Source organism: Athene noctua, chromosome 1 (genome assembly GCF_965140245.1).
Source record: "Athene noctua chromosome 1, bAthNoc1.hap1.1, whole genome shotgun sequence".
NCBI lineage: Eukaryota > Metazoa > Chordata > Aves > Strigiformes > Strigidae > Athene > Athene noctua.
In genome coordinates this window covers 246430300-246451334 of record NC_134037.1, presented here as the reverse complement: position 1 = coordinate 246451334, position 21035 = coordinate 246430300, and the positions used below count along the sequence as shown (strand labels likewise).

General features: G+C 36.8%; 1 protein-coding gene across 1 annotated transcript in view; it reads right to left on the bottom strand.

The window, feature by feature from the left end:
- RDX (radixin) overlaps positions 1–21035 on the bottom strand; it is a 50231-nt gene that overhangs the window by 15695 nt on the left and 13501 nt on the right. The window contains exons 3-9 of the mRNA XM_074915908.1: positions 15804–15887; positions 10798–10893; positions 8433–8707; positions 3479–3562; positions 2890–3036; positions 1350–1446; positions 575–738 (exon numbers count right to left, since the gene is read on the bottom strand). Coding sequence (XP_074772009.1) covers positions 575–738; positions 1350–1446; positions 2890–3036; positions 3479–3562; positions 8433–8707; positions 10798–10893; positions 15804–15887 — 947 coding nt within the window. The remainder of the gene's footprint in view (positions 1–574; positions 739–1349; positions 1447–2889; positions 3037–3478; positions 3563–8432; positions 8708–10797; positions 10894–15803; positions 15888–21035) is intronic.

The following is a 21035-nucleotide window of genomic DNA, read 5'->3' as shown; positions in this document are numbered from 1 at the left end:
CTACTCTAAGGATGCTGGCAGCCTATTTTTCAGTTTATTCAGCTAGCAGAGAAGCACGTAATTTTAAATGTTTCAAATCCAGTTTACAATGCAAAACCCACCAAGTTTCACTTCAAAATACTGTACAGAACTGATTAGCAACCTTGATTATGGTTCAAACAGGTAAATCCACAATTATACCTGCATTTCAGACACGACTGATGTTTCATCTGGGCTAGAAATGGCAACAGCATTTTTTAAATATACAATAGGTAAGCCATAACATTCTTCACTGAACTTACTTTAAAGGTTCACCTGCAGAGTATAAAAGTCTCTACGGATCAAGCAACAGAGTTAAGACTGTTTCACAAAAACGTAATGAGAAACAACAGTACAGCTACTATTACTGTGCTGAAAGCTCAAAAAAGATACGGCTTTCTATTAAGACAAGTGAGCCATGACAATCCACAAACCTGCTTACATATTACAGAATGAAAAGCAGCTATTTTCTAAAATGCTAAGATGTCTGATGTCTTAGTTTTCTTAAAAGGGTAGAAGAATTTTTTTTTCTGTTTCATGGAAGTTTGTTAATTACCTTTCCAATTGTTTCTGATGTTTCTCCTCTCTAGCCTGGGCCTTCATCTGTTGCACTTCAATTGTATCAGGTTTCCTCCTCCTCATGTACAATTCATGATTTCCCATACACAGTGCCAAAATTCGCTTGTTAATTCTCAGACGGGGTGCATAAAAAACAAAATCCTAGCAAAAACAGCATATACATTAATCTAAAAATACAGTTGTGACAAAACTCAAACCCTTACTGCATGCTTGCATTTTTTAAATTTAAAATTACAAGTATTTTGACATGCACCCTCTGAGCAATCCAACACCATAACCTATAAATCTAGTTACTGTCAGGAACTTGTAAGATAAATTCAAAATTATGTCTGGGTTCCTTCATGTAAGAGGTTACCTGGTTTACACAAAATTATTTATTTAAACTTCTAAAACAGTGAGACTATTCTTTGCTTGATTTCTGAGGAATCTTGACCTAGAATTTCTCATGAAAGGTGGGGGGCCAGAGAATTTAGCATCTTACACTGTGGCTTTTCAACATATCACAAAATATTAGTTGACTTAAATTTAAAAAAAAAAAAAAAGAGAGAAATCTTAAGAGTATTAACCAGAATGAATACAGAAAATAAACATACCATACTTGAAAATTAAAATTACTTTTTGATTCCTGACTATTCTACCAATGACAATGACAACTGTCACAAAATCTTTACTGATGCCATAATGCCAGAGCAAGTCCTTGCATGCTGAAACCTCTTCATATACAAAGGCATACTATTCTACACACTACTTACAGGGGCCTTTTTGTCAATTGGCTTTATGACAAATTTTTTGTCGTTAAAAGAGATGTTTCTTATTTCACTCCAAGGAAAGCCAATCTTGGGTGTCAGCCTTCAAAGAGAAAGTTCTCATTAGAAGCAGCAAAGACATTTTATTTATGTCCATCGCCTTAACTCCATATTATTTTCACTATCACACTTAGTTACATTTACAAAACATAACAACAGTTCAAGCATACTTCAGTAACTTTTTTTTCTTCACAAGTCCATCAAATGAACAAATTACATGAGCACTTACAGAAGAAATTTCTATTGGTGACTTATTCTACTACCACTAAATAGATGCTAAACATCACAATCATGCACTGATCCTTTCTAAGCTGTTGATAATTTATTTCCAGTGAAAAGAATAACTATTTAGATTTGGGAAAAGTCTGACATTTCAAATACTGAAATTAAATTAGCCTTCAGCAATGCCATACTTCAATTTATTTAGATGCAAGATATGTGTTCTTGTATTTCCAAAGTTCAAGTTAATTTCCCTTACATCTTGAGTAAAATAAATTCAGTTCAGAAACCATTAAAGGGTTATGCACCAATTGCATAACCGCAAATTTTTTTCTCCATGACCACAGAAATTTTTTTTCCAATTCATATTCTTTTAATTACAAGCATTAGAAAATGTTTAGATATTTGATTGCTAACTATTGAGAGTTAAAGAATACTAAAAATTGGTTGATAGTTCAATCTGATCTGAACATTTTCTGAGTATTTCCTTCTTTCAGGAGTTATATTGCCATCTAATGGCAATTAAGGCTTACAGAATTTTGTCACAGAGTATATACATCAAAAAGCATTACGTTTCAGTTCAGTTGACAGCTGTTATCTGGTGTTTAATACATCATGTTTAATTTCAAATCACTGAAAGGACTGTTGACATGAGATACTAGTAACAAGTGTTTAGAAAAAGAAACAAAAGAACAAGTCTGTTATTCTCTTTTCAGATTCTTCAAATTTTGTATATTTCAGCTTTCTCCTTCTTCAAATAGGACAGAATATGTGATCTCTACCAGGATACAAGATTAATCTATTTTCTTTGATGTCTAAAAGATTTCATTTTTAGATACTAAAGTTTTTCATGCTCTAACAGCTATAATCCTAACCACTGCTCTTACAAAATGTTTCTCATTTAACATGTTGCTCAGCTTCTCAATGTCCTTTGCATTCTGACTGAAGAGAAAGTCTTGAGGGAGTGAAAAGTACAGAAAGAAACCATAGGAAGATGAGCTAACTATCATATAACCGTTTTAAACAACGTAAATCTAAGTTTCCACAGCACTGCTCTTCCTTTTCCTTCTTTTGCATCTCTATTTAAACTTTAAAATTCAAATATTCTGGCAATTGACATCTCTCTTTTCCTATCTTTTACACAGATTAGAAGCTCTTTGAGAACCTGTTTTGCTAGATGTTATTGAACACACAATAAGATGGTTTTTGTATCATCTCAGATAGGATCTCCTAGGACAGGACCGCAAAATGAGTATTAGCCACTTACTTATCATCATGCTCATAAATATTCAGACCCAAAGCATCAACTCCTAGCCACAATTCAGTTCCTTTTTTATTCTTTATTTCAAAATAGTTGACTCCATACATTTCCAAGTCTTGTGCTATCTTAAGGTACTCCATCATAGAATCTTCCCTGATAAAAGAAGAAAAAAATAGTGTCATAGTGTAGACCAATTAAAGTACATTGTAAGAATAAGGTAACTGCAGAATAACTAATTAGTGTAAAATTTAGTTGACTCAGATACTTGTAGAGGTCTATGCCTTAATACGCAAGTACAGTTCGATCACCACACTTTGTCTTTTCATCATGTGACCTCAGGAAATACTAAATATAATTTAGAGGCAGGCAAATGTGGACAAAGGCAGTTGACAACCTTGCCAAAAATCATGTAGGTAAACCAATAACATAAATTGTGAAAACTCAACCCTCACTGAAGCTTTCATGGAAGCTTTTGATAACGCCTAACCTGGCTGGAATAAAAGAAAGCAGTTTCCAAACAAATATGCCACCTCCCGAAATACATCCTAATAATAAAAATGTCTTAAAGGTCTTGGAAAATGTTTTATGTAATTACCTTAACATTCCCCTATGCTCTTCATGCCAGTTCTGTATTCTTTCTTCCCACTGTTCTTTTGTCAGTTTGTGCTGTTCTAACACACTGTGAATAGAAGTTGTTGCTATTTAGTGACACAGACAACCAATTTAACCTCTTAAAAGTTTTAAAAATAAGTTTGATTACGCAGGGTAACGTATGCTGTAATTGAATAAAACATTATTTCCTATACACTGCTGGTATTTTTAACCCAAACAAACACAGAAACTTCGTATTTCAATAAATACATTTTTAAAATAGTGTGAAATCACTTCTTTTGTCATAGTATTTTATACTCTAATAGAAAATTCACACCATAGCATATCTCAACTTCCAGTAAAGTCATAAAATGGAACACATCAAATGCAGACCTATAAAATCCTCATAAGGCAAGGCTGCAAATTAATCTCTTAGGTATGCACAGATACACTCAAGATTTCATTCTGCTGTCATTTTAAAGAAAAAGCATTAAGACCAGTTAGCAAACTAGTTTGTTGGGAGCTTTAGGAGTAGTTTGTTGTTTGCTTTTTTAAATAAATAAAATAAACAGTGAAGTGGTTTCAGAATGTTTGAGGTTTATCTACAGCAAGCTGCAATAATGAAATTATCTTTTGACCTACTAGAACTTTCAATGTAGTACTGCAGTAAGAAATCAAATGAATTTAACTTTATTATGCTTTTATACCATGTATCTAGCATTTCAAGCACTTCTAGAGAAATTTTAAAGCACAATTAAAAAAAAAGATCCTGCAAGATAATATTATAAAAAAATTCAGAACAGTTGTTTTCCTTCCTTTCTCTTTACTCAGGAAAGTAAGGATTTACTGCTTTCCCCTACATTTTTAGGAAAGTACAGTAAGGAATAGACTGAGTGATGCAGAAGGTACTAACACAGTGTTTCTTCTGTTAGAGGATCTTTCTGTCACTTGATTTGCTGCTCTTCCCCATATCTAGAGAAGAGCGCTTTTCAGTGGTAGCCATATCACATTTTGATTTGCTTGGTGTGCATCCTCAAAACTGAGGCAGAGGTTTTAGTTTTTGCACCTGCACAAAGCTGACACGTTTACAGCTAAATGACAGAAGAAGATGCAATGTTCCTTTTTGTCTCTTTGTTTTCTCAACTTTAGCCTTGAATAAAAGTATAAGCCTAATTATAATACAGAAGACTGCGTCAGAACGTACAAAGCAGAACAGCCTGCTTTGGCTGTAACAATCTAAAAGCATCCTGGCAATAATTTACAAGTTTCTATTACAGTAAAACAATTAATTCTAAGTCTTCTAGAACAACGTTAACTTATTACAGAAGTTCTGTAATTAAATCAGGCCTGATTTTTATGCTGTGATATTTACATTGTGAGGTGCTTTCCACCATTATTTCTTATATTCCTCCAGCAGATATTCACAAAATGTTCAAAAGCTTTCATAGTAGTATAACATAAAGCTAACAATCAAAAAAATAAAGGACAAAACAGGATATTGCAAAATACACTCTCCCAGGATAATGTCACACAAGTGTCCGCCTGAAAAGCCCTGTTCCCAAGCTTCACAGAATCACAAAATAGTTGAGGTTGTAAGTGACTTCTGGAGGTCATCTTGTTCACCTCTCTACTCAAGCAGGGTCACCTACAGACAGTTGCCTAGGACCATGTATAGACAGCTTCTGAATATCTCTAAGGAGGGAAACACTCCACAAGCTCTCCAGGCAACCTTTGCCAGAGGTTGGTCACCCTCATGGTGACCTGTGCTTTCTTGGACTTCCCAAATTAAGTTAAATTTCTAGTTCTTTGCACTTTCCTCTTTTTGAACTGAATTTGAGTTGAAAGACACAAGGCAACGGGCACAAGTTAAATACACTTGAGCACAATATTTTATTTTATTCTTAGCTGCAAAGGTGGTCAAACACTACAACAGGTTGCCCAGAGAGGTTGCAGAGTGCCCATACTTTGAAAGATTCAAAACCCAAATGGAAAAGGCCTTGAATAACCTCCTGTAGTTAGAATAGAATATTTCAGTTGGAAGGACCTACAGTGACTGTCTAGTCCAACTGCCTGATCACGTCAGGGCTGACCAAAAGTTAAAGCATGTTATTAACGGCATTGTCCAAATGCCTCAAATGCTGACCGGCATGGGGCATCGACCACCTCTCTAGCTGACTCTACTTTAAGTAAGGGGACTGGACTAAATGATCTTCAGGGCTCCCCTTCCAATCTCAAATGATTCTGTGTTTCTATGATATCCTCAAAGCTGGTAATGTCTTTGGTGATAGCTACCTTGTCATTTAGTCCCTTCCATTCTCTCTTCACACGCCACTAATGAAACAGCACTAGCAGATACGCAAGGACTACTGCTGAGTAACTCAGCAAGGATTTGATGCTTGTTGCTACCCAGCTCATAGTTTTCAAACAAAAAATACACAGTTTTCAAGGTGAACATTAAGTATCTAATTAACATCAAATTCAAATCTTGTCTCACCTTTTTCAGTAAAATTTGGCAAAGCTAGTCTACTCTGGGAAACAAGTACCACAGAATCACCTAGGTTGGAAAATACATTGAAGATCACACAGTCCAACCATTAACCTAACACTGACAGTTCCCAACTACACCAGATCCCTCAGCGCTATGTCGACCCGACTCTTAAACACCTCCAGGGATGGGGACTCCACCACCTCCCTGGGCAGCCCATTCCAACGCCTCACAACCCCTTCTGGAAAGAAATGCTTCCTAATATCCAGTCTAAACCTTCCCTGGCACAATTTGAAGCCATTACCTCTTGTACTATCATTTACTACTTGGTTAAAGAGGCTCATCCGCAGCTCTCTGCACCCTCCTTTCAGGGAGCTGTAGAGGGCAATGAGGTCTCCCCTCAGCCTCCTCTTCTCCAGACTAAACACCCCCAGTTCCCTCAGCCGCTCCTCGTACGACCTGTGCTCCAGACCCTGCACCAGCTCCGTTGCCCTTCTCTGGACATGCTCGAGTCATTCAATGTCCTTTTTGTAGTGAGGGGCCCAAAACTGAAGACAGGAATCGAGGGGCGGCCTCACCAGTGCCAAGGACAGGGGTCAGATCCCTTCCCTGTCCCTGCTGGCCACGCTAGTGCTGACACAAGCCAGGATGCCACTGGTCTTCTTGGCCACCTGGGCACACTGCTGGATCCTGTTCAGCCGGCTGTCAATCAGCACCCCCAGGTCCCTCTCTGACTGGCAGCTCTCCAGCCACTCCTCCCCAAGCCTGTAGCGCTGCTGGGGGTTGTTGTGGCCCAAGGGCAGCCCCCGGCATTTGGCCTTATGGAAACTCCTCCAGTTGGCCTCAGCCCATGGCTCCAGCCTGTCCAGGTCTCTCTGCAGAGCCTCCCTACCCTCGAGCACATCAACACTCCCACCCAGCTTGGTGTCATCTGCAAACTGACTGAGGGTGCACTCGATCCCCTTGTCCAGATCATCAATAAAGATGTTAAACAGGAGTGGCCCCAAAACCGAGCCCTGGGGGACACCACTCATGACCGTCTGCCAACTGGATTTAACTCTGTTCACCACAATTCTTTGGGCCTGGACATCCAGCCAGTTTTTTACCCAGCGAGTAAGTGGTTCTGACATTGCATTTTATATTGCTCTGAAGCATTTTTATAATGTTCTTGTTTTTCTGGCAAATCTCCTGGTAACAGGAGGCAAAACAGGAATAATTGTGTCAGAATGAATACAAAAGCTGTGTGTTCACTCAGTGCAGACTGGCACACGACTGGTTGAAAGCATACGCTGGGAAAGCATCTGAACATTTGTCTACTGAAAAGGAGCATCTTAAGTATTTGAATTTGTGTCGTATACAAGCACTCCAGTGTTCACAGGCTGTCATCATAACTGAGCAAAGCCCAAGATTTGTGAACACATTCAGTAATGACAGTTTTACTGTTTCTACATCTCCTTGCCTTCCTAACTAAGGGTATTTTTCTAGAAAGAAGTATAGACTTCATTGTCACAAGAAGGAAGTAAAGAGCCAAAACTGAACTCTTAGACAGGATTTTTAGAAATCTGAAACATTTTTACAAATATTTCTTTCAGTACTTCACCACAATCCTTTGAAACGCTTTTTTGCTTGCTAGAAAATTCTCAAGCTTAGTTACACTAATAAGCGAGTTTCCACTTCGAGTTTTCAAACCAAAGAGACAAAGCATATGACTTTTTAAAAGAAACCTCAAATTATTCCATGGCTCTCACTTCTTTTGAGGATGTGTTAATGTTACATACTCAGTTAGCAAACATTTGTCCACAGTACATCACTATGCATTCATCTACACAAAATTGTCCAACATTATACGTCTGTGTTGCAACGCTCTCTTGCTGCCAAAACATGCCAGGAACAAGGTTTCAGTTGCGTAAAGAAAGAGAACTATAATCTTGGTTCTTACTGTTCATAACCAATTAGAAAAGTTACTGATACAAAAGAGTTTATGCTCAACAGCAAGAGCAGTAATTTAGTTCTTTCCATTTTCTGTCCAGGCTAGTCTTTTTCTGCAATATATTTCATTTGCAATACACTTTATGATTATTTTCAGGAAATTATTATCATTTAAATGTACAAAAGCACCAAGAATTTAAGAAAAGGAGTATCAAAATTAATCTTATTGACCTCTATTTAGATTTTAATTTAGCAGAAGCAAGCCTCCAGTACATTAGATCATTTTGGAGTACTTCGGAAATTTGTTCAACTGCATCTGTGCAGGTGGTTGTGGATGGACAGAAAACAGGTCTCAAGAAAGCCACAGTTGTGATGTCTCTTTGTTATTTAAAGTCTAAATTAGGATCTCTAAATTTTACTAGCAAAGCAGGCACTCTTAAGAAAGCTACCATTAATGAACATTATCACTTAATATTTTAATTATCAAAAATGTGCTGTAATGAAGTTTTTATGCAGCAGATGATGCAAAAACAGTCCCACTCACCGCTGAGGGAGAAGTCTATCATTGGCTAGGTAGCCTAGTTTATGTATCTCCTTACTGTAATCTCCATACTTGGACTGGACAGCATAAGAAGCCAGAAGAACTGCAGTTTCTGGTGGGCAATATATTTCATCATTTAAGATCGCTTCTTTGACTTGAAGGAAGAAAAGTCTCTGAGTTATTTCCTGAATTAATTCTTCAGATACATCCTCTGGAAAAAACTTGGCCCTGAACTTAAACTGCAAAGGATTTTCTTTCCTTACATCTTGCTGCGTTACCTGAGGGAGAGGAAAAAAGGAAAACTAAAAAGAGCACTAAATGAATATTAAATAAAATTAACTCAGTAGTAATGAATTCTTTAGCTCCTCTTCACTGAAATCCAGTCCTTCCTGACAAGTCCACTGTGGAATTCACTAAAAGGTTCACATGGCACTGATTCAAATATACCAATGTGGATAAATCAGACAATTTTGAAATACTACTCCAAGGCTTGTTTAAGAGGTTTTTTTGTAGACTTGTGTGAATTTGTATTTAAAACAATAAAAATCTGGAAAAAAAGAAGTTGTAATACATATTAAAAAAAATCAAAACTTTATCCAAGGATGAACTGCTGAAATTAGGATGTAACAAGGTTTCTTTAGCAAGAACTACAGCACATTTCTTCAATGTAAGTGTAAAGTTGGATTGTTTTATAAGTCTTTGAACTACTTAATTAGATGCACACACTTTGTTCCTGTGCAAAAAACCATAATGTTATAATCACATTACTTTTCTAAAATGGATAAGCCTTATAATCATGACTTTTGTGAAGAGATCAGATGTGGGCATCTTAAGTTTTTAAGTAAGTGTCTACCTCAAATTTCAACAAAACCTCATTTTTATGGAGAATTTTCCATTTCATTTGGGCTCAGCTTTCAGCACTGATTATGACTAAAGCAAAAGCACTCAAATTTAAAATAATGTTAACATCAAATAATACAGTGATTGTTAAAAGGTACAATCATAATAAAATAAATCTCATACATTGCAATTCCTCAAACACTTTATTACACATTTAATTTGATGTGCACTTGTGGTCCCTCTAGAACTTCACTACACATGAAATGATGCATCTGTTTGACTTGTAGGAAATAGGAAAAACTGTAAATATAATGCAACCATTTAATCACATGTGTAAGGCAGCATAAGCACTATATTCAACATTTCAGATGTCAAGTTAAAAAGTTTTGTTTGCTTTTCATTATTGTCCATCTGCCTCTGATTTACATACACACTATTTCACTTTAATCTCACAAGTGAATGATTAATTGTGCTCCTGCCATAATAAAACCTTCTTTGCACATCTATTCTGTGATTTATGGTATCAATATTTACCACAAATATTTAAATAGTAACTTATAAGTTAGAGACAGTTTATGATGATGCATTTAAAAATCAAATGTTACAAGCTTTGAAAAAAAGATAGGCAACTGCCTTAGTCAAAGTGAAAGAAATGAGTACACCTTTGCTGCTCCTAAACTGCACCAGCAACTTAACTTGCTAAAGACTTTCACATAGCAATGTCTACTGTATTTTTCACAAATGATGCATCAAATCCTGTAGTCTCCAACCACTGGAGAGAAGCCATTAGGGCTAACAAAATATCTGTAGCACTACAATGTTTATTGCATATGAAACAAGACACACAAAATTATAGGAGACAGCTTTGGTGGTTAGCAGGTTTAACTTGCTGGATTACCACAGAGAAGGGAAAATTATATAAATGCAGACAGTAGGACTTGCTCTTAAAAACCTCCTAATTTACCTCCTAATAATGCAGATAATTCAAACTCATAATTAGAATTTAAAGTAAAATGACCTGGTTCCCCATAGCTTGGAGATACAAAGTGCTCAGTGCTGTTAGAGAAAAACAAAACAAAAGTTATCCTACGATCTACCTATTAGAAACCTAAACATATGTTCAGGAGCCTATTACTGGTGCCTTCTTTAAAGATCTATAGCTGTATACATGCAAACTCCTGAAGGTCAAATACTTCACAGATCCCCAACTCTAAAACATATATTCTAATCTATTTTGCTACATGAAAACAGGACAACCATATGAATTTAAGTTTTCCTAATGCATGCATCATCATGGTACTGGAAATACAGGAAACAGTATCTCCTTCTCAAATTAAATGTTGATGCAGCTTTGCACATTCTTTTATAACTAGCCAAACTTAACACTGTATTTTGTCATTTATAGCAAATAAGCAACTTGTCAACTAAATTTGAAGCCAGCTGTATCTCACCTACAACATTAAATCGGCAAGCCTTATAAAAGTATGTTTCAGACTGTACAATTGCCTAAACATTAGGGAATTATTACCTTTTTATTCAGCTTCAGCCAAGTTGAGTAGCCTTTGCTGTCTACATACTGTAGCCCAAAAAACCAGACTTCACGAAGACCAACAGTTTTCACCACCTAAAGGTAAATTATAAATAATCATCAGTAATCGCTGTAACAGGATTTTTTAATGGTAATTAAGCAACAAAAAACATCTCAAAACTGAAATGTAATCAGGTTTTACATGAACAAAAATTAAAATAGTAGCAAAACATCAGGCTCAGGGAAGCATTCACCACAACTCAAACACCATGTTGTCAAACTACTAACTGCAGTGTGCAGTTTACAGCATACATCAAATTCAGCACCTGAGGAATACAAGGTAGCAAACAGGACCCTCATATTTGAAAGACAACTTGTGAAGCTGTAATAAAGAATAATACTTGTGGACAAGTATGAGGTAATGAGGATGAATAACTTCTTTCAAATATTTTTGAGATCTTCTAAGAGTTAATGATAAAGGGGATAAGGATGATCTAGCTGATAAACGACACATGGATTTCCTGTTTCCTGTAAGATTTCTGATCAGGTCCGTCACGAAAGGCTACTAAAGAAACGAAACTGTCCTTGAATACAGGGAAGGTATTTTTATGGATATATGGTTAAAAAGAAAGAAGAAAAAAAATAAACTGTTTTCACAACAGACTTGTAGTAACCACCAGGGAAGTCCCTGAGGACTTCATATGTGATCTGCAAAAAAGGATGAAACTGATGTGACAAAATCTGCTGTAGAAAACCTTCCATAAAGATCTGTGAATGATCAGTAAAAAGAAAGATGAACCTCAATAAAAGATAATATTTAATAAAAACAAAATTATGTAAAAGACAACAATTTTAATTATGCAAACAAAGTTCTTGTTGAAAAGGAAAAAAGCAACAAAGCTGTTATATTACTATAGACATCTATGGCATTCCCAAATCTATAACACTACATATGGACTAGTCACATCAACTTAAAAAAGGATGCTGAAGCACTGGAAATGTTTCAAATGTTGAAAAGAATGATCAGTGACATGGAACATTTTCTGCATAGCTAAGACAAGAACTAAGGCTACTAAAAGAGAAACAAGGAAAAATACAATCTATTAAATTTGCATGGCATGTAGAAGGAAAATAGAGAATGATTATTCAATATTTCTCAAAATGTAAGAATCAAGAGTATCGACAGAAATCGTTAGATAGCAGGTTGAAAGCAAACAAGTACTTTTACTACACAGAGTATAATGAAACTGTGGAACTGTTACACGTCTTTTGCATAGTAAAAGTATGAATGGATTCAACAAGCAATTAATCAGAAAGGTCCAACAAAGATTATTTATTAACTGTAAACTCTGGCTCCAAAAGATCCAGTATGGCAGTACTTACATATGTTCTCAGGTTGGACCATGCTGGCAAGCTGGTTTACTGAAGGCTGTTTTATGGAAGCATTCAGATGCATGTGAAGTAAATAGAATTTTACACATAGATCCTCCTCCATTTTAAAGTAGTACTATCGGGTTGTAAAATTAAGATTTTGAAAATTAGAAAACGTCACAAGATAGCTGTGCAAACTTACTTCTGATGCCTTGTATATTTGCTTTATTACTTAACAATCATTCAAGTGTGCACCTTTTTAACTCCTCTACCCTTTCACCTCCAAACTCCAAAGCACAGAATGGACAACGTTCACAGATTCAACCCGATTCCTTTAGTGAGCAGTTATTTTGTCTAGAATTCCTACACCATTTATTTTAGAACATAAGAAACGTTAAGAACAAGTTTATGTTACTAGTATGGTCCTGAGCAACATTAGATTTGGTTGTCCCAACACAGACGTTTCAGACCTGCTGCTTCTTTTGGCACAGATCGCCTATATGATGTTGATCAAACTACTTATGGCTTTATCAGATGACTGAGAATGCTCTTTACAGCTGTCCAAGTTAAGCCTTTGTACCTGATCGGCTCTCCGAATTGCCAAAGTAGTCAGCAAGAACTACAGATGCTCAACAGCTCTGCCCATAACGCATAAGGAGACAAGTGCTTATGCTCACGTCAAAATATTTTGCTCTAACCTGCTAACTACAGCCCTTCAACCGAGATGCATATTGCACATTATTTAAATACAGACAACCCGTCTACTGCAATACAGTTACACATGCTTGCAAATCAACACTAAAAATAACTTAACACATTAGCTTGTTTTACTTCAGACTCCACAAATAAGGAAAGAACATCGTCTACCACTGCCTCTCAGCTCAAGGAAAGAGAAAAAAAATTCTGAAACTTTTTACCAAGATAATATAAGCACTTATGCACTGCAGTAGCACAATATGAAAAATAAGTACAGAATGAGAAACTCAGGAGTTTGATTATGGCTCAGAAGATTCATTAAGGGACTTCACACAAGCCTTCATCACATCTGTAAAAGATTTATCCACCATCACATCCTACAACTTAACTGTTGATAGGCAATAAAAGCTTCTCGGAGAAGAAAAGCAACCAGAGCAATAGACATGCTTTGGCAAATTAAAACATACACATAAAGACAAGCTAGCAAGAATTTCATTGAGTCAGCTTCCAAAAGATTGTAAGGGACAATTTATGAGCTCTTTGGAAACGACAATGGCGTATAACTTGTCGTAAAGGAGACATTCTTTCTCCCATTTCTTTCTCCCATTCTTTCTGAATGTCAACTACAGTAAACCAGCAGTACTGATGCCCAGTGCTAACACCTTATCAAAAACAACAATCAACCCCCACCATTACCATCAGTGTGTAGAAACGTGTCCCACCACAGTGTTCTTCCTCTCCTAGGAAAGTTACAGATGCTGAGTTGGTTGACTAAAGGAGGACAGATCCCCTCTTGCCCATTCTGACCACTGACAGGATAGACAGGAGTAACGATAAATATGTTAAGACACCTTTTGAAATGAGAGTAATTTAAAAAAAAAAAAAAAAAAATGGGTTTGGGCCATTTTTACTGAGTTTCACAATGGAAGAGAAAAGAGAAAGCCACAGATATCAAATGCTGAATTCTTGTCTGCTAGCAGATGAAGATGATGAACACACACACAGAATGGGAAACAAGTCCAGAAAACACAAATTAAAACCTTAACCACTGACTGAAAAAAAGACAAGTTTCTCACCAAAAACATAGAGGAGCACTAAAAACCAGCTAAATTAATGGAGAGGTTATTTTCTGCAAGCAATAACCAACAAGTCTACTGTCATGTACACCATTTCTGCCTAAACCTGGAAGGCCAATTGTCTCAAAAACAGTGTTGTTTGATTCTCTTTCCCTAAACAGCGTAATTTTTGTCTGAAAACTTCATGCTGGTTTCACAATGCAGTTCAGCTCTTGAAGTTACTCTACGGAACTTGCATTTGAATTTAAGATCAGGTGGAAGATGCTTCTCTCCTGACAACTATAATGTTTGATTTTGTTTGACCTAAGAATTTTTCAATTTAAACTTCCAGAAGTTAAGTGTAAGAGCTGGTGGGATGTCAAACACCACACAGTGAATCAAGGAACAAAGCTGAAGAGAGCATGAAGAAGAATTCAGAGCTGTATCTTTGTTAACTGTTTGTGAATGCCCTAATTTGGATGAACCTGATTACCTGGGCACAAGTCATTACACAGCAGAACGTCACCCCACCCAGTACTGCATGGCAGAAGATAGCAAAGGTTGGCAAAAGGCAAGTCACAGCTGGAGGCTCCTGTGCCACAGATTACCATACTTTTTATTTGATGGTGGTGTTGGTTAGACAAAAAGCAGAACAGCCCCTTTCTTCAAGAAGTCTTTGAAAGAGTCATGAAGTCTATTCCTATGTAGAAGCTAAAGATGTTAGAGAAAGGGGCAGAGGCTAGAAGTCTTAAGAGTCAGTCAGTCATTTCAAACAAAATTGCAAATTAAATTTTGTTCATCTAAATGAAAAAGCTCAGTGTTACAAAACAACAAACATTTTCCTTTCAACTTATATACTAGGACATTTAATTAACTCTTAAAGGTCAATTAAAAGTGTAAGAGTTCTGAAAAATTCTTTCAGTGTGTTACTTTCTCTTAATACCCATCATTACATACTTTAAGCATCCAGACTGGAGTGGACAGAAACAACAGTTCTTCTAGACCTAAGTGTTGATATAGTTAAACTGGTTTCAAAGAGCAATTTCAAATATTTCTGCGTTTTTAACTAAATGAATACATCTTGGATCTAGATAATATTTTTTTGTTTCTCAAGGAAAAATAAGACAACACATTGACAAGCTTCTATTTCTTAACATTTTCTAGAACACTCCACAAACTAGACCAAAAAACTGTATCAAGATTCCGACGGCTACATCACATGAAATGAATGCAAGAACAACCCTTTTTAAGAAATCATTCATTTAGGCTGTTTGACTGGTGTACAACAGAGACACTATCAAGTGAGAACGTGTAGCTCTCATGGATCTACAATCCATAAGCACATTAAAAGCCATCATTTCCACTTTTCCACTTAGTATTTTTTTTTTTTTTAAACTTAAATTTCAAACTGGATCATAGGACAACATTACTTTTCTAACATTTGGGAAATGAAAAAGTATCCACAGCTTCCATTCCTGGAAAATAAAAGATGTTCACTTTCCTCAATTAACTTTTATTGTTACTTCATATAAAACAGTAAAGGCTATATAAATTTCTCATACACGTAATTCTAACAATCATATTGCAGTTGCAACTATAACGCGATTAGACATAAAAAATACCATTAATTTCAAAGCAGTTCTATATGCATGATTCAACTGAAGCCTCATTGTTAACCTATTTACACAGAGTTGACTTTGAATTTATTACATTCCATGAGAAGTAATGAGGAAGCTCAAATTAACTGAGAGCATAGCTTAGATAATGTAAGAAAAAACATTATCTATACATGAGAACACTTCTGCTTTCTCAGTTTATGCCTTAATACCCACAATAGTTTTATGTGCTTGTACACATACACATGCAGAGACACATATAAGTTACCTGATCAAAGAGCTGCTTGCCTGTTGTATTGGGCTGGATGGCAAATTCCAACTCTGCATCCATTGTGGTTACTCTGACATTGATCTGCAGAAAATAAAGAAATATTTAAATAATACTGTAACAGTGTAATGCTTCTATATGCTGTGATTAGCCTGTAAGACACAACATATGGTAAGTAAATTCAACTATTTTTAACGGTCTTGTATACACAAAGAACACAGCAAATATAAAAATGGAAAATTTGAATCAGTAAAAAATTTCAATTTTTATTTAGTATAAAAACATTTTCAGGATAATATTTAACACTAGGCTTGAAGGTCAAACCAGGGAACAAAGTTCAAAATCAATGTAATGGGATAGCTGTTGTGACTACTGTCACTCAACACTGAGCTACTGGGCACTATCTTTCAGTGGGCTTCCCAAATGTGTGCAGAAGAAGAGTTCCTAGTCATATACATACCATTTTAAGGTATTTATACTTGGCAATATAAAAAAGAAAAGCAGCTCCTGCCCTGCTATTTCTAAAATTAAGAGGTACAGGGGTCTTAAAGTATATAGACTAGAGTTTGTACACCTCAGGACAGTCTAATAGCAGATTTTTCATCAATGGAAGGAGGAACTATAGAATTTAGCTTTCCTTAATACTGATCCCATTCAATTCCCTTACTACAAGGCTGAAAAAACCACTGCTATTCATTTAATATCTTCTTTCTTAAATAGAAGCCATTTTCTAGATGACTCTGGACAGTCACTGGTTTTATTTGTTCTAAAACAAGCCGTCAAATATTCCAGGAGATACCTGGAAGCCTCCCTTACTTGGAAGTACAACAGCCTGTTCCCATTTCTCTTCAACTCGTACACACAGAAGTTAGAATTTTCATGAAATAGAACAAAGTACTAAATGCACAGTACTGTCTTCTCACTGTTAAAATGGTCCTCCATTCCTACTGCCAGGGTATCACATAGGAATATAAAGTGTTAGAGGTCAAATCTACTTTGCTATAAATGCAAAAACCAGAAACATGAAACTTATTTAAGGCACACAGATATATTCTAATTTCTTTCCCTCTCTACTATAAAATATGGAACAGGAATAAATTAGGACTTGTATTACAGGTTCTTACACTACTTGATCTACATCTGTGTAAACCATTTCCATTAACTATTTCCCTAATTTTGCCACCAGGTGGAATACTTTCAGAAGTGAGAGCCTGGAAATATCTCCACAAGACAGAACACAGAAGGGAGATCTAAGAATGTGAAAAAGAAAACCAGACAGAATTTTGTCCCTGTTTAACAGATTAAACTTGTTCACTCCTTTCTTTTGTGTCAATGTAAACAACTTTGGGCATGAGCTGGATACACAAGACAAGAGTACTGGGAGTCTGAGGACCTCTAGGTTATAGACCTACAAACAAGGAAGATAACAGGGGGTTAGCAAACTTTTTTAATGTGCAAACATTGATAAAGAACGAGAGTTGAAGGCTTTGGAGTAAAAGATAGTAAACTTTTATTGCAAAAAAAAAATTAGTGTGTGTGTCAGGAGGAAGGAAAAGAGGTGTCTTCTGTATATTCTCTCACTGCCCATTTTGAGAGGAAAAAAAAATTGCCTATTCTCTAACAGAATAGCCCATTTTAAATGGTAGGGCTAACTGCCAGCTGCACTGGTTAAGGGGGGGGGGGAGTGGGGGGAGTGGTGCCCCTTAATTACAAGAAGGTGGGGTTTTTTTAAGCAGTTTTTCAATTTTAAAAATGAACCCTGCTTTAAGGCAACTACAATAAGCAAGTTATAAAGGATAAGGCTAAAATGTAACTTTATGAAATGCCAAACCGCTCTGTTATGTAACAGCACCACTGCCAAAACAAGAAGCGTCACAGAAGATCTAAAGCACAGCAAGTTCAACTAATTGCAGCAGACTTCTTAAGAGCTGCAGCTGAAACTTCTTACATAAATATCCTTATAACAAATGTCATCTTCTACAAATGAACTACTACCTGAAAGTCTATATCCCTCACAAGAATTAAAATACTCAGAAGAGTAGAAGATACAGAAGCAAACTCAACACAGTATGTAGATGCTGTTCACTGCTGGATATTACTGCCTCAATTTAAAGCAGAGTTCACTAAGAGTATACATCTGCTACATCTGTGATAGATACAAATACACAATAGGAGTACCTGGCAACTTAAATGCATTACAGTAATTGTTTACATCTTTATCAATTTTCTTTTTTTTTGAACTTCTAATTAACAGATCACCCAACTGGTAATATTTACACTTTAAGTTCTAAGAAAGTCATACATTAAATGATAACAATATTAAACTGTTACCTTTTACAATACAAGTTATTTAGGATGACACAAAGTTAACACTACATTTGATCTTTTCCCTTTCTAAGATTTTTGGACTGACTTACAATTTTTGGCGTACAAAGACTGAGCTTTTACAACCTTCTAACATTGTTTCACAGCTTCAGTTATTTCTGGGCATGGAAAATAAGGTTACTTTCGGCAAAACCTGAGACTGAGCCCAGAAGGTTTACTTATCTAATCCAAACCTCAATCACACAGTATGCTCTCAACAAGATCACAGAATCATCAAGGTTGGAAAATACCTTGAAGATCATCCAGTCCAACCATTAACCTAACACTGACAGTTCCCGACTGCACCAGATCCCTCAGAGCTATGTCAACCCAACTCTTAAACACCTCCAGGGATGGGGACTCCACCACCTCCCTGGGCAGCCCATTCCAACGCCTGACAACCCCTTCTGGAAAGAAATGCTTCCTAATATCTAGTCTAAACCTTCCCTGGTGCAACTTGAGGCCATTCCCTCTTGTCCTATCGCTTGTTACTTCATTAAAGAGACTCATCCCCAGCCCTCTACACCCTCCTTTCAGGTAGCTGTAGAGGGCGATGAGGTCTCCCCTCAGCCTCCTCTTCTCCAGACCAAACACCCCCCAGTTCCCTCAGCCACTCCTCACACAACATGTGCTCCAGACCCTGCACCAGCTTCATTGTCCTTCTCTGGACACACTCAAGTAATCAAACCTCTGCTGTCAATTGCACTGTCCGACATATAAAGCTAAACAACTACATTAAGAAGAGTCATGAGGGAAATTTCCACATTGTAAATAAGGGAGGGAACTGAGAAAATGCAGGTAGAGAAGGCCTAGTAAAATCTGCAGTGGACTGTTACTCATGTAAACTGCTGTTGGGTATCCAGCTACTTTAAAGCAACACTCCTAATGTGACATCGGTGAAAGGGGGAAATTATCTGAACCACAAATTATGCAGAGACACACTAATCTGAACATAATTACTCTGAACCGACTTTACCACAGAATACGGAAACAGGAAAGAGCTCTTGCAATAGTGACAAATGTATGAAGGTTTCCTGTAGCAAGCGTTGGAAGGCTACCACTACTCACACCACAAGACTCATTTAATGTCTGCTTTTCAGTCTTGCTCTCCCCAGGATTACACATCTTTCCTCAAACTTCAGAAACTATGACAAAGCACTAGACAAGTCTTAGCCAATTACTTCAGCTGCTCAGTCATGAAACTAATCCCATTCTGCCGTGCACAGGTTCAGAGTAAGAACTCACAAGTCTCATTGGGCATATTAACATGTAATTTTGCCTGAAATCTGAGTAGATGCCTTATAAGGACCCTACTCTGGTAAGCTGGTCAAGACATTCTCTAGGTGGTTCTGCAATTTATAGGACTATGCCTCAGCAAACATTCATTTTTAAGGTTAAAAAGTGACTACATACAAACATTTTTGATGCCACAATTTTACAATCTATATCACATATTACTGATTGAGATATCTCTATGGAAATATTAAATATTAAATTATCATGGTGGTCATGTCTGGGAAATACTTAAAAATGCTATTGTAGGCTTAGTAACTGGGTAGCTCAGACTTTGCGAATCTGGCAAGGTCCATGTGCTGAGAGATCTCCCCCTCCTCCTCCACAGATCAGGCAACGTCATATCTGAATGGAAGCTCCAAAATGACAGACAGAATTGACACCCACCAATATAGCACTCCTAGACCAGTCCTCTTATATCCAGAACCAGAAATCATTGACTTAGACCACCATGACATACACAGTAGAAAAACCCCCCAACTCCCCCCCCCGCCCCCAAACCAATGAACTCCAATGCTTCCAACACTTAACCCATGGAGCTATGTATGGTTTTAATGCAGAGAATATACAACAGCTTCTCAGCTCCCACTTTAGATATATGAATATACTGATGTTCATCCAGCAAAGCTAGGACAAGTGCACTCTTGGGCTGGGAAGAAGGTGGCATTTAAAAGAAAAACACACAACCCATAGGCAAAATGTGAACACCTTTAGGGTCTGCCTCCTTCTGGCAGAATTTCACTGTGAATATATTGTCTTCATGCAACTGTATGGTAAATTACATAAGCCAGCTGTATTTAAAAGACCACAATGGAAAAGATAAAAGGGCAAGTTAACAAGTTATTTTCTTTTTTAAAAAAAAAAAAAATCTAAGAGGTAGAAAATGCTTAGCACAATATTTTCTTCAGCTGGCTTCAAGAGTACATTATAGAAACAAAGCTGCTGTAAGAGGGTATAAAAAAAACACAGTGAAGTTTAGCATAGCATAGAAAAGAGTCTGCTGGACATTTAGAAAAATGTTACCGCAAAGTTCTAATTTAGAGGACCAAATCTCTGCTCAGAATACCAATACCTACTTCACAGCTTTTAAAGCGACTATTTAGCTTGGCCCATTTGCCCATACCAAACAACATAAGCGGTCAGGACAGAAACCTTCCACCATAAAAGGATCACGAAGCATCTGGAAAAAGTTGGTACAAAAAGTAGTTTTTCCTTATTTCAGGCAAGATGGCTTTGTCTCAAAATCTGGGTACATATACATATTTATCTATTTGCAATAAATTTTTCCCAAATAATAATGCTTTAAACCCTTGTATTGTGACAGTTATGTTCTTCACCTTATAAAACACACTAGTTTGGGTTGGAAGGGACCTTTAAAGGTCATCTAGTTCAACCCCCCTGCAATGAGCAGGGATGTCTTCAAACAGATCAGGTTGCTCAAGAGCCCTGCCCAGCCTGGCCTTGAATGTTTCAAGGGATGTGGCATCTACCACCTCCCTGGGCAACCTGTTCCAGTGTTTTACCACCCTCACTGTAGAAAATATTGTCCTTTTATCTAGTCTAAATCTAGACTCT